The sequence below is a fragment of the Neophocaena asiaeorientalis genome, unplaced genomic scaffold (genome assembly GCF_003031525.2).
Source record: "Neophocaena asiaeorientalis asiaeorientalis breed wild unplaced genomic scaffold, Neophocaena_asiaeorientalis_V1.1 scaffold684, whole genome shotgun sequence".
Taxonomy (NCBI): domain Eukaryota; kingdom Metazoa; phylum Chordata; class Mammalia; order Artiodactyla; family Phocoenidae; genus Neophocaena; species Neophocaena asiaeorientalis.
Window position 1 is genome coordinate 2,731,223 of NW_020174048.1, and position 13,591 is coordinate 2,744,813.

The window sequence follows — 13,591 nt, forward strand, 5'->3', positions numbered from 1 at the left end:
GAGGAAGGATGTGGGCAGAAATGGAACCAGACTGTGAATGGGGTGAAGGAGGTGCAGAAAGATGAAAGGCAGAGGCCAGTGCAACAGCAGGGACAAATGGAAAACAGAATTAAAAATGTAAGAGATGTTAAAGCGCATTTGTTCCGGCAAACATGTATCTCACAAACGGATTGTGACAGCCATCGTCGTGACAGATTTTCTCCTAACCATTCAGAGTCAGTATCTCCTTCTCAATTTTTTCCTTAATCATTTTTTTCTTTTTTTTTTTTTTGCTGTACATGGGCCTCTCACTGTTGTGGCCTCTCCCGTTGCGGAGCACAGGCTCCGGACGTGCAGGCTCAGCGGCCATGGCTCACGGGCCCAGCCGCTCCGCGGCATGTGGGATCCTCCCAGACCGGGGCACGAACCCATGTCCCCTGCATCGGCAGGCGGACTCTCAACCACTGTGCCACCAGGGAAGCCCTCCTTAATCATTTTAAAATCAGCCTCTTAAAGGAATACACTTATTTTTCTTTATATGGAATAGTAACACTGCTCTTACAAACACTCAGCGTCCTTAGCAAACAAAATGCTCCCGTGAGTTGGAAAGGTGAAGAAGTAAAGTTCATTCTTTTGCAAAGAAAGATACTTAATTTTAGTTGCCAAAGGGAAAGATACATGACTGTAGCTATTACAAATTCAGAACAATGAGAACAGGAAACGATCCCACAGAACTGGCACAGATAAATAAGACAGCCGCGTTCCTCACTCAGATTCAGAATCGCGCACTCCAAGTTAAGTTTTGCAAAGATCCAAATGATAACCTTCCCAGCAGTGGAACAAGAAGTCACAGCTGACGAGATGCGAGAAAGCACTACGTCCCTCCTGTAGGAGTGGGTACCAGGGAATGACTCTTCCCCACGGCCCGTCACCTGGGGCCACGACTTGGTGACCCTCAGAACCACGGCACAGCTCGCAGTTTCTCCAATGAAGATGACATCGCTTACCTTGCTTTCAGAATTAATGAGACAAGTTTTTTTTTAAGAACCCACGGCTGCTAAGCACTAGTTATTATTGTTCTAAGCCCTCCTGAGAATAAACCTTTGGAGACAAGTGATCTGGAGCAGGTACAGAGCACAGAGAGCAGAGAGGCAGATGTGCAGGCTTTTCTTAGAGGCAAGAAGGATAGGGTCTCAGGCACGACGTGCCTCTGAAATATGCTGACCTTTTTCTCTGACAAAAGGTCATACTTGAAGGAACTGGAATTTCTTTGGTGTTCTTTATACCTGAAGAGCTGAAAGAAAGAAAAAGGAACGACGGGGCACACTCCTTTAGTTTAACACCATATGGGGCTCAGGGTTCCAAACGCCTCACACTTGGCCAAGGCTGAACTCACTCGGGAAATTATACCCTCAGGCTGTGTCAGCGAATACATTTGGGGGCCCAGCCTCATCGTTTCAGCCGGCACCATGACCATGGGGCTTTCTTCTGACAAGGGTTGAGTTTCCATGTGTCCCCAGGAGTGGATGTTGGGATGCTGTGCAAACTGCCCTTGACTTTGGTCCTCACTCACCTGAGTGGGATTCTTCAGAGGCAGGACACTCCTAAGAGCACACACTTCACGTGAACCTCACGCTCATTAACTCAAAATTCACTTGTGCTGCTTCCCTTCCCTTCCCCTCCCAGTGGAGAACAGATTATGATTACAAACCCAGTCCGGCTAATTATGGACTTTGGATGCCTGTTAAAAGGTCCCTGCACGGGTTGGTCTCCAGATTTCCGCCAGCTTGCAAAACTGCACTGACTAAACCAACTATGAAACGCTGCACGGAACAAGACCTCATTTCACACAATCGAGGGAAACGACGTCCGTCTGAAATCATGTAAGCACACCTAAAATATATACACTTAAATTCTACCGCCCTATCTCTTCTTCTATCTTTCTATGGTTTTTCAAGGCATCTGCCTACCATTTTCATCCAGGTAGGTCAATAGGATGGAGCTCGATTCTGTCCCTTCCGTGGTATAGTCCAGTGGGATATTTCCATTGACGTCCTGGAGAAGGACATTAGCTCCAGCCTGTAAGTGAAACCAAACAAATTTAACATTATATATACTGTCAACATAGAAAGCAGATCCAAACTTTCATTTCTATCTTATTGAGGAAACAGACCCAGAAAAGTTTACATTAGATACAGCCGGCAGGATCACATAGCAAATTGGAATTATTTTTGAAGACAAATTATATTAGATACTTTGTGAGAAACTCTCATGGTCCAAAAAGGTTCAACTGACCCTTGACAGGCAAGACCCTAGCCGCCAGTACACTCCTCCCCACACCCCTTGCCAAGCCCAGGGTACCCAATCCCTGGCTGCTAAACCGGGCACGCCTCTATGCTGGCTGGCCTAGACATGCCTGGTTGTCCTAACACAAGAGAAGTGGCCCTGCCTTCAGAGTCTGAACGGAGAACTCCTGTATGAACTTTGATCTTCCCCAAACTATCCTGTTAAATCTTCAAGCTCCTTGCTCTCCACAGAAACTCATTTGAGAGCTGTTCTCACACGACAGTCGTTTTAATAAAGGCTGAGCTAATGGCTTCTGGTTGGTTTTCCTCTTTCCAAAAACTGTTTTCCAACAAAAAGCATAATCTGTAGACATTAATGGATGGAACATATTACATACGACTATCACACACCTTTTAGCTTCAAAGGGCTCTCCCTCAAGCACCTCTCAGCCCACCGCTTGACTCTTTGCGCATCCCAGCCTAAATACAATGATAGACGTGCTTTCATTCTTAAAAATGTAGTCACATCAATTGTCACCCTTGCTCTACATTCTTTAATGAGCTCCGTAAAATTTATCAGGCAAGATTTCCTGTAGGCCTCCTCCCAATAACCTGTCACTAAACTCAGGCCAAACAAATGAAAGTTTCACCCTATTCTTCTTCCTGGAGTCTGTATTGCAATGTGGATACAGTTAGCATGGTTCATATAATATCCAAATCCGTAACTTTACATAAAAAGGAACATCACATTAATAGCTTTATATATTAAAATGTGGGGTTTTGCCGTGTGTGTGTGTGTGTGTGTGTGTGTGTGTGTGTGTCTATATACTGCTTTCCTATGCCTTAGCAAGTCTGCACAGGTTTTCCAAAAGACTGCTGTAATATAGTAAAAAGAAAATTAAAAAATAGGTCAAAGTGGTAGCATATTCCCTCCACGTAAGTTGTACTGCTCACCTTACCATCCAGAGTGAACCACATTATATTTTCTATAACCATACGAAGATACTTCTTTATTTGAACAGGTCAAGTTAGATATTTCAGAGTTCCCTTACCTAAGGAAAAGGTCATTATAAGGTCCTAAAGATTTCAGATTATCTTCTTAAAGTGCATTTCATTTTGTTTCGGTTATTCAGAGTTTGAAAAGAAGTTACTTGAGGCAACAGCCTTAAGTAGACTTTGCTAATGATTCCTTTCCTTTAGTCTCCAGCCAGGAGAATAACGTTTTGCATATCTACCCAAGCTTCATTGGTTAAAGAATCAATTAAGACACAGAACTACAGGGCATCCTTGCTGATTTCAATACTAAGAGGTGGGAGATAATCAGGTTACTCTTTTTTGCCAAGGCATAGAGTTTCAGAGAGGGTCTTATCCAACGTGATGCCCAGGGAGAGGGGGCACTGGGGGAGAATATTTTCTATTCTTTCAGGAGTAATGAGGCTCTTTCAAAGAGAGGGTGAAACTGAAACACGGTGCTGAATGTTTTAGTTGGGTTCATTCATTGAAATTTCAACCCATTAATCCCCCACTGGTCTGTGCTGCTGAATGACCAGGTGTTATTTCCTGTAGAGACCTTCCTGGGGGGGTCGGGAACTTCCCTAATCACAGATCACATCTCATTCCTCTTCACATGCCCAACGGTGCCTGGGACATATTAGGCCCTAAAAACAACTGACTGAAACAAACTGAAAAATAAGCAAACGTTGAACTTAAACTAATTACTAAAAATTGAGGCAAAGAATTATGTTTTTCGTGATAATTATTTTTAATTACATTTTCTGACATTCATTTTTAAGAGTATATACATGAAATTACAAAATCACTCTGTGCATACTTAAGTTTCCTGCCTTCACTCTTTCTAGATGGATGACAATTGTGGGAGACCTTTTCTCCCTTCTTTCCCCTTTCCATATCCTTCCCTCCCTTTCTTTCTTTCCTTGCCACTGGACATGGGTGAGACACCCCAGCTGCAGTGGCTCTACCCCCACCACTCAACTATCTGGTCTTAGTAGATGTCCCTAGAAGAGCTGATTCACGTGCCACAGAACATGTGTCCACATGATCCCCTGAAAAAGCTGTATTTCTTGACTTAGAATTCTGAAATTGTACAGACGTATATAAAAACCCCATTGATAAGATTCATGGCTGATTATTACTCTTAGTCTGACTAACTCAGAAGGTAATCTGTTGCTAATGGGTCCCTCTGGAACTAAGACTAAGGCAAGTCCTTCAGTTGTGGCTTCAGGAAAATAAATCACGTCGTGATTGGTTTCATCAGGGAAGTAAATGTTATATTATGCAAAAGCAAACCCCTCAAATGCTTTTGCAGTTGAGGACTGCATAGTTCCTACCGGGAGCCCTGAATACATTTCCTTTCTCATTATGCAAGCTGGAAGGCCACCCCATCTCCAATTTGTCCTACACTCTGTTCCTGGAGTATTGGAAATAGAACTCAAATGCCTCATTCTTCTCAAGTAGGAATCTTATTTACTGCATGTCAGATGACATACGAACAAATAAATGCACATTTCCTGTAAATAAACATTTTATTAGTTTATGTAGCAGTTTAATGTCAATGAATAAACTTGCCGATTGTTTCATTTAGTAATAATTCCCCAGCACATTAAAACTGAAATTTTAATGACAGGTACCTGGTGGACTTTTAATAAGCAAATACCACTTTTTTAATATAAAACTTTATTGGAGTGTAATTGCTTCACAATACTGTGTTAGTTTCTGTTGTACAACAAAGTAAATCAGCCATATGCAGACGTATGTCCCCATATCCCCTCCCTCTTGAGCCTCCCTCCCACCCTCCCTATCCCACCCCTCTAGGTCATCACAAAGCACCGAGCTGATATCCCTGTGCTATGCGCCTACTTCCCACTAGCTAACTATCTTACATTTGGTAGTGTATATATGTCGCTGCTACTCTCACAATGTAATCCCTATCAAACGACCGATGGCATCTTTCACAGAATTAGAACAAAAATTTTACAATTCGCATGGAAACACCAAAGACCCCGAACAGCCAAAGCAATCTTGAGAAAGAAAAATGGAACTGGAGGAATCAGGCTCCCTGACTTCAAATTATACTACAAAGCTATAGTAATCAAGACAGTATGGTACTGACACAAAAACAGAAATATAGATCAATGGTACAAGACAGAAAGCCCAGAGATAGGCCCATGCACATGTGGTCACCTAATTTATGACAAAAGAGGCAAGAATATACAATGGAGAAAAGACAGCCTCTACAATAAGTGGTGCTGGGAAAACTGGACAGCTACATGTAAAAGAATGAAATTAGAACACTACCTAACACTATACACACAAATACCACTTTTTATATGCAAATAATTTTAGTAACTTTTTATTTTGATATAACTTCAAGTTTACTCCAAGTTGCAAGAATAGTACAAAGAAGTCCTATATATCTGTTATGGGTTGAATTACATCCCCCCAAAAAGCAATGTTGAAGCCCTAACCCCTGGTACCTGTGAATGTGAACCTATTTGGAAATAGGACCACTGCTGATGAGAATAGCTAAGATGCAGTCATTCTGGAGTAAAGTAAATGACAGGTGTCCTTACAAAAAGAGGGTTATTGGGGACACAGACACAGAGGATGAGACAGCCACGTGAGGATCGAGGCAGAGATCGCAGGGACACTGCCACAAGCCATTGAGTACCTGAGACCACCAGGAGCTCAAAGAGACACAGAAGGATGCTTTCCCATAAGTTTCAGAGGGAGCACAACCCTGCCGACACCTCGCCTTTGGACTCCTGGCCTACAGAACTGTGAGGCAACAAGTTGCTTGAAACCATCCAGTGTGTAGAACTGCATAACGGCAACGCTAGGAAACCCTCTACCCAACTTCACCAATTATTTACACTTTTCCCCTATTTTTGCTTTCTCTGTCTCTTTTATTTTTCCTGAATCTTGTAAAAGTGAGTCACAGGCACCACGTCCCTTCACCCCTAAATATTTTAGTATGTACATCATGAAAATAAGGATATTCTTTTGCGTAAGTGTTATCAAAATCAGAAAGTCTGGCATCACTAAATTCCATTATATAAAGCACAGTCCACATCCAAGTTTCATTAATTTTTTCAATGACATCCTTGATCGCTATCACCCCGTGGCTCAGGACAGAATGAGGGGTTACCTGGGGCATTTTCTTTTCCTTTCCCTTTAGCCTTCTTCCACTTGAAACAGTTCTTCTGTCTTCTTCTTTAAGACCTTCTCTCATAGGTCCTTCCAATGAGATTTTTGGCAGGCAACCACAGAGGGGATACTGTGTTCTTCCCGTGGTGCCTTTTCATTTAAGGCCCACCCAGATCTCTCTCCCACCTCAAAATCCTTAATCACATTTGCAAAGTCTTTTCTGCCACGTAAGACTAAAACATTTTTACAAAAAGGGAACAGTGCCTTTTTCTTCCAAAGGGTTCCTAACAGACTATGTTACCGTAAGTTACGTACATAATCTGCTTCTGGAAGTTGGATTTTACACCTGTTAGTCAATTCTTCCCTATAATTAGTTTAAATGAGGTTTTATTCTTAGTAAGATGTAAGGGACATTACATTGGTGATCTGACTGGAAGATGAAGACGGAGAGGGCTTTCTCCCTCGTCCTGGAATGAGTGACAACCATGGGAAAAATTCGCACACCAGGATCAGGGCAAGTGGTGTAACTATGATGTAAAGGTGAGAAGAGCATGTAGTAGAAAGTATATTGACTTTGGACCACAACCTGTGTTTGAATCCTAGCTTTCCCATGAATATTGTTACCTCAGGAGGTTAGGGTGTCTGATCCAGTGGTATGTGGTCTTTGAAGAGTTTTGTTTTTAAAATAAACGACATAGGCAGCTTGGGGGAAAAAAAAAAAAAAAAGGTGCCAGAAGACTCCTGATGTTCCTTGACCCGGTGGTGATGAAGATAACTTTGATCACTTGGTTGAGTGATGTTTTTAGACTGTCAAGTTGCGGCTGAGAACCCACGGGTTCATACTGATATCAGTAACGAAATGAATCCCTGACTACAGGGGAGAAGAAAGCTCTTCCTTGTGATAGAATACCAACTGGTACACGTAGCAGGAATGATAAGGTTAGAATTTAGCATTCATTAGAGTAACAATTCAGATGAGAGTCACCGGGGATGCTAAAACTATTGGAAATACTGGAGTATTGGAAAGGTCAAAGTTTGGGAGAATCACTGATGAGGAATCAAATATTTACAGTCTGCAAACACCTTGCCACAAAATATTCCATTTAAATATAAGAATGCTGGCATCAAACATGATAGGGAAAATAGAAAAGTGTGAGTGGGTATTTGGTGCTTTTGAATTGCAGAGTTTCTCTTCTTTTTTTAATTGAAGTAGGGTTGATTTACAATGTTGTGTTAACTTCTGCTGTACAGCAAAGTGACTCAGTTATACATTCTTTTTTATATTCTTGTTTATCCCAGGAGTTTCTCTTCTTTGAATAGGAAATTTTGTACTCCTGTGCTAAGGTAAAGGTTATCCCAAACTAATATATAACACACACGCAATTATTTTAGGACAGAGAACATGCTATTGGCATCCTGTAAGCTTTTGTTTTAAGGACACTGGGAATTGTATTGTGAGACCAGAGAGTGTCTCTAATCTCCCTCACATCTTCCAAGTGCCACGCCGTCTGGACCCCATCGTCCCTCCAACCCATTATTTCCACCGGCCTCTGGCTCACTGTCCTCCAGCCCCACAGGCCTCCTTCCTGTCCCTCACGTAATGCCCGGCTCCCACTGACTTCACCTGCTGGTCCAGCTGCCTGGAACACTTTCTCCCTTGGGCATCTTGAGATGGCTGTTCCTTTACAGCTTCTTCATCGAATCGCTGTTTAAAAGTCCCCATCCCCCAATACTTCATCACTTCACATCACCTTACTCTGTTCTAATTTTCTCACAGTGATGATTATGATCCGATGTCTTAAGCACACACATATGTACTTATTGACAATAGCCCACACTAGATTTCAAGCTCCATGAGAGAAAATACTTTGATATTTCTATATCTCCGGGATCTAATACAGGCTCTATGTGCTCAGAAAACGATTATTAGTAAATAAATGAATGAATTATTAAAACTGTTAAATTATGTATTTATATATATTTTTTCTACTTATATATTCTTTTATTTTTATTTTATCACTGACAATTTGAAATGTTAGAACTTTCATTTTGTTTTGTGTTCTTATCAAACTTTCATTTTGGACACTGAAATTTGAATTTCACATAATTTTCACAGATCACAAAATATCCTTCTTTTTTTTTTTTTAATAAACTTTATTTTATTTTATTTTTTGGCCACACTGCACGGCACATGGGATCTTAGTTCCCTGACCAGGGAGCGAACCAGTGGCCCCTGCAGTGGAAGCGTGGAGTCTTACCCACTGGACTGTTAGGGAAGTCCCTCTTCTTCTTTTGATATTTTCCACCATTTAAAAATGGAAATGTTAGGGCTTCCCTGGTGGTGCAGTGGTTGAGAGTCCGCCTGCCGATGCAGGGGACGCAGGTTCATGCCCCGGTCTGGGAAGATCCCATGCCGCGGAGCGGCTGGGCCCGTGAGTCATGGCCGCTGAGCCTGTGCGTCCGGAGCCTGTGTTCTGCAACGGGAGAGGCCACAACAGTGAGAGGCCCGCGTACCACCAAATAAAAAAAAAAAAAAAATGGAAATGTTAGCTTACAGGCCATCAAAACAGAGAGTGGGCTGGATTTGTCTCATGGGGCCTACCTAGTTTGCAGACCCTTGGAAAAGAATAAAATATAGAATGTCAAACACAGAAGAATACAAGCTCTCAAAATCTTGTTTAAAATTTGAGCTCCATTATTTGCATTTATTTTCTTTTTTTCCAGCTTTATTAAGATATAATTGGCATAGAACACTGTGTAATTTTAAGATGTACAACGTGATGATGTGATATAGGTATATATTGTAAAATTGTAGCTTTTTAAAATTCGCAGTTTTAATTCTAGGAAAAGCTATTTCTTAACATGTTCATGGCTACTGTATCCCCTTTCTAAATAATCTATTCAAGTGCTTCGGCTATTTAAAAATTGAGACTGTATATTTGTTAATATTTTAAAGTGCTTATAATATTTTAGCACAAACTCTACGGAAGAAAGAGCAAAAATTGTAAAAACCAATCTATTGGCATAGTTACATATTCAGACATAATAAACCGTAAAGGGCTAATAAAACTTAATTTGATTTTCATTATGTTTTTCGCAAATATAATCATCTGACACATTACATAAATTGTTTGATTTAAATTTGACTGCAAACTATATTGTAAAATACTTTGTACTATAATCCATACCCTATAAAATTTGGGGGTACATTTAGCTTATCGCCTCCAAGAAACCAGTTAAAGATTGTCCCCACATTTTTCCAATTCATTTGATCAAAAATACCCTGTGTTTGGGAAATGCAATAATATTCACTGCTGAACTATTCATGGAGTCTCATATTAAATAAGAAAACTTTCTATCCTACAAGCAATGCACACTCAAAAGAAAGGGAAATATTTAGATAAAAACAAGAAACCTAAATGGGGTTTCTTACACAGAAGAAGTCTGTAAATTTGTACGTCTGTATTGTCCACTATTTTGCATTAATTAAGGTAAAAAGTTTGGTGAAACTATTGGAAAATGGAACGTTAGAACACAGGGAGCTGCAACACAGGAACACAAAGGATGGGGAGGTGTGGGTTAGAGGTGGCGGAAAACGGGAGAAATGGGGGGAATCTGGCTTGGCCTCAGGGAAGGCTGGCTCTGAGTGCCGGGTTTCGGCTCACTGGTTTTGTGACCAAGGGCAAACCACCCAGTTCTGCCTTTCAGTTTGCAAAGTGGAGCCAACTCTTAGTCTATAATGTGTAGAAGCGTTATCTTCAGTATAAGCCTATGCGGTACCCAGCCCAGGGCTAGGCACTCAACAAATGGTAGCTACCCTAACAATTAATTGGAAGAGAAAGAATATCTTATTATATATGTTATTTGCAAAGACAACCATTAGATCACCCATCCTTCTCGGCAAGCACAGTTTTTAGCTAGGTTTAAGAATTAAAATCCAGAAAATGGGACAGAATGAAAAAATTGCTTAGACATAGGACCGTACAGCCCAGAGCTCTTTGAAATATTAAAGATGGCAGGTTTGGTTTGGTTGGATTTCTCTCTTGCACCCCGCTTACTTTTTTTTTTTTTTTTTTAATTTATTTTTGGCTGTGTTGGGTCTTCGTTGCTGCGCGCGGGCTTTCTCTAGTTGCGGCGAGCGGGGGCTACTCTTTGTTGCAGTGTGTCGGCTTCTCACTGTACTGGCTTCTCTTGTTGCGGAGCACGGGCTCTAGGTGCGTGGGCTTTAGTAGCTGTGGCGTGCAGGCTCAGTAGTTGTGGCTTGTGGGCTCAGTAGTTGTGGCTCACGGGCTCTTCAAGGAATTCATGGAAAAGACTCTGACAAGTACAGGTTTCTGGTAACTGACCATACTGCTGAACTGCATGAATAAGCATTTTCATAACTCTAATGGAAAAACTGATGAATTCATAAAAGTGCCAACAAAAGATCAAGATGAAAAAAAATTAATTACATGAGACTGAGTGAACTGATGAGGATGAGTATAATTTTTGTGACTTTCTGTTTGAAGTAAAAAAAAAAAAAAAAAGACAAGCAAACCCAAAGAGTCCCCCAAAATTGAAACCTAAAATCATGAAGAAAAAGGATGGTAGATAATCACCCAAAAGGGCAAGCAGATGCCGTCAGAGATGACAAATGCTCACATTTCTGTGTAGTACCTGCCCTCTCTACTCTGCATCATTGTATACTCTTTATTATTCTTGAAATAGACAGTTGGCAAGAATGCTATTTTATTCTGAATACTCAAGCCACCAAAAGGAACTGGTGAAGAAACACATAAACCTGGCTACCCCAAGCCGTTGAATTGCAATCTCTTTCCCCAAACCTCAGCTGAGACATCAGAGTTGAAATCCCTGCAGCAGTCAGAGGGATGCTGTCAGGTACGGCGTGTACCAGCAGAAACCTGTAACAGAGTGAATTAGCCCTGACAGCCACCAGTGAAAAGGGCTGAGAAGGAAGGACTCGTTGTCTGGGCACAGGCCTTCCTGTCCCTCCTGTTACCTGAATCAGACCAACCAGAGGACTGCTGAGCTGCTACCTGCCTGAGATCATGAAAACTTAGTGAACCGAAGCAGAAATTTCATGCATCTCTGGTCCCAAGCAGAGACTTTCCCACCAGTTTCCATTGTTTAAGCAGCGACAGAAAACTAGGAGCACGTAATTTTCCTTTGGATTCTAGATTTTTGGGCAGATAACATAGGAGGTGATACTGCTGGGGAATCCATTTATTCATTAAGGAACTATGCATTCAGCGCTAATTACGATGAAAGTGTGCTTTGAGATTTTAATGATTGCAACTTTTTATGGTAATAAAAAATTAAAAACCTGTATTAATTTTTACAGCTCCCTCTGCAAACATCCTGAGGTCAGTAATTATTACTTTGGGAGCACATAAATATTTATGTGTAGCATGGCTGCCATGCTAAGTAACAAACCACGCCAAGAAAAGAAAACCTGTAAGAAAGAAAAGGTAATTGTAGAATTCCAAGGGACTGGGGTGTGAATGGCATTTACGTTCACGCTAAAGAAACCTCTAATACTAACCTGACAGAAGTTTGCGGTGATGAAAAGGGGAAGACGGGCACATGGGCAGAATGGGTGTATCCAGCGGGGGCTGGGAGTGTCAAACAATAGCTGAATCCCTGTCTTCTAGGCTGAATATGAAAAATCAAGGTGTAGCAATATTAACATAGTTATTTAACACGAAATACATATAAAAGTCAGAGGAACCATCTAAAAGAGTTGAAGGTGGTTGTATTTGGGAAGAAAAATTCGAAGGGTAGAGGTGAAGGGAACGGCTGAGTTTTACACAGCTTCCAACAAGCCTTGTAAAACTATGTGGCTTTTAAAAACATGGGTACGCATGACAGGTAAAAATCTCAAGTGAAAAATAAATAGAATGGCCTGCAGAAAAATATGTGATGAGCACTTCCCTGGTGGCGCAGTGGTTGAGTCCGCCTGCCGATGCAGGGGACACGGGTTCGTGCCCCGGTCCTGGAAGATCCCACACACACGTGTAGGGAAGAGGGAGAGGGGAGAGAGACTGATTTAAAAATACATCAAAATATATTCTATGTGATGGAATTGTTAGTGATATTAAATTTCGATACATCTGTGGGTGTCCTTCAATTTTCTACAATAAACGTGTGATATTTATGTTGAGAAAACTGTGTTTCAAACTAAACAATGAACAAAACTATGAAACAAGATGAAAACACACGAGCATTCTCTTGGGGCCCTGGCAAGTTTCAAATCTACTAAATTCCAAGGTGAGGAGTAAAACTTGAGACAAATTAACGATTATCCAGTGACCTGGCGCAAGTAACATCTGAATCAATTGGCGCAAGTAACATCTGAATCAATGGCGCAAGTAACATCTGAATCAATTAATGGCCTGAATATAAAGGTCAGCCATCCAATTAAAAGATACAATTTCGTGAGCAAGCCTGTTGAATATGCATTTCTGAGAAAGAAGCTAAGAAAAGAAATCATGGGTTCTAGCGTTAGTAAAGAGCCCGGTATGGTTCGGGTAAGTTCAGTATCATCTCAAGGCCCGTGCAAATATCACGTTTCCTACTAAGCCTCTCATTTCTTCCTACAGGAGGTTTTTTGGGGACCACACAAAACTTAGTAAACACTTATTGACTAAGACCTTATATGAAAGAGCCAGGACCCTCCCACCTCATTCATCCTTTACAGAATCATTCTCCAATACCAGTCTGATGTTTACTCTGCTTTTTAAAAAGTCTGTTTCACTAATCTGAACACTTCATACCTGCTCTGAGAACATATAGTTTTCGGGTCTGTTTACCAATAAGCTGAAAATATAGACCTTTCATACTTTCTGTCCCTTAATTTTGTGCTGCTGGCCTTCGTGCGTGGTGTTTATCTCCAGTGCCTTATGATGTCAGCACCTCTCTTTTTCTTTCTTTAGTCTAGAATATTCTATTACAGTTTTCATGTTCCACACTGTAATATTTAGGTATGTACACAAGGGAAACCACATAAGGTTTACTATGTTTTTACATTCGATCTAGGGATGCAGTTTGCAAATTTCTTAGGTTTGCTTCTCCATGTTTGAATGACTAGCTTCCCCTGTAATTAGTATAGTCCCCCCAACGCCATAGGGAAGCTCTCAAGGCATTTTTCCCCTCGACTTTCACGA

General features: G+C 41.2%; 1 protein-coding gene across 1 annotated transcript in view; it reads right to left on the reverse strand.

Annotated features, from left to right (window-relative positions):
• Nucleotides 1-13,591, reverse strand: part of MYO16 (myosin XVI) — a 337,132-nt gene that overhangs the window by 254,258 nt on the left and 69,283 nt on the right. The window contains exon 4 of the mRNA XM_024754009.1: nucleotides 1,950-2,058. Coding sequence (XP_024609777.1) covers nucleotides 1,950-2,058 — 109 coding nt within the window. The remainder of the gene's footprint in view (nucleotides 1-1,949; nucleotides 2,059-13,591) is intronic.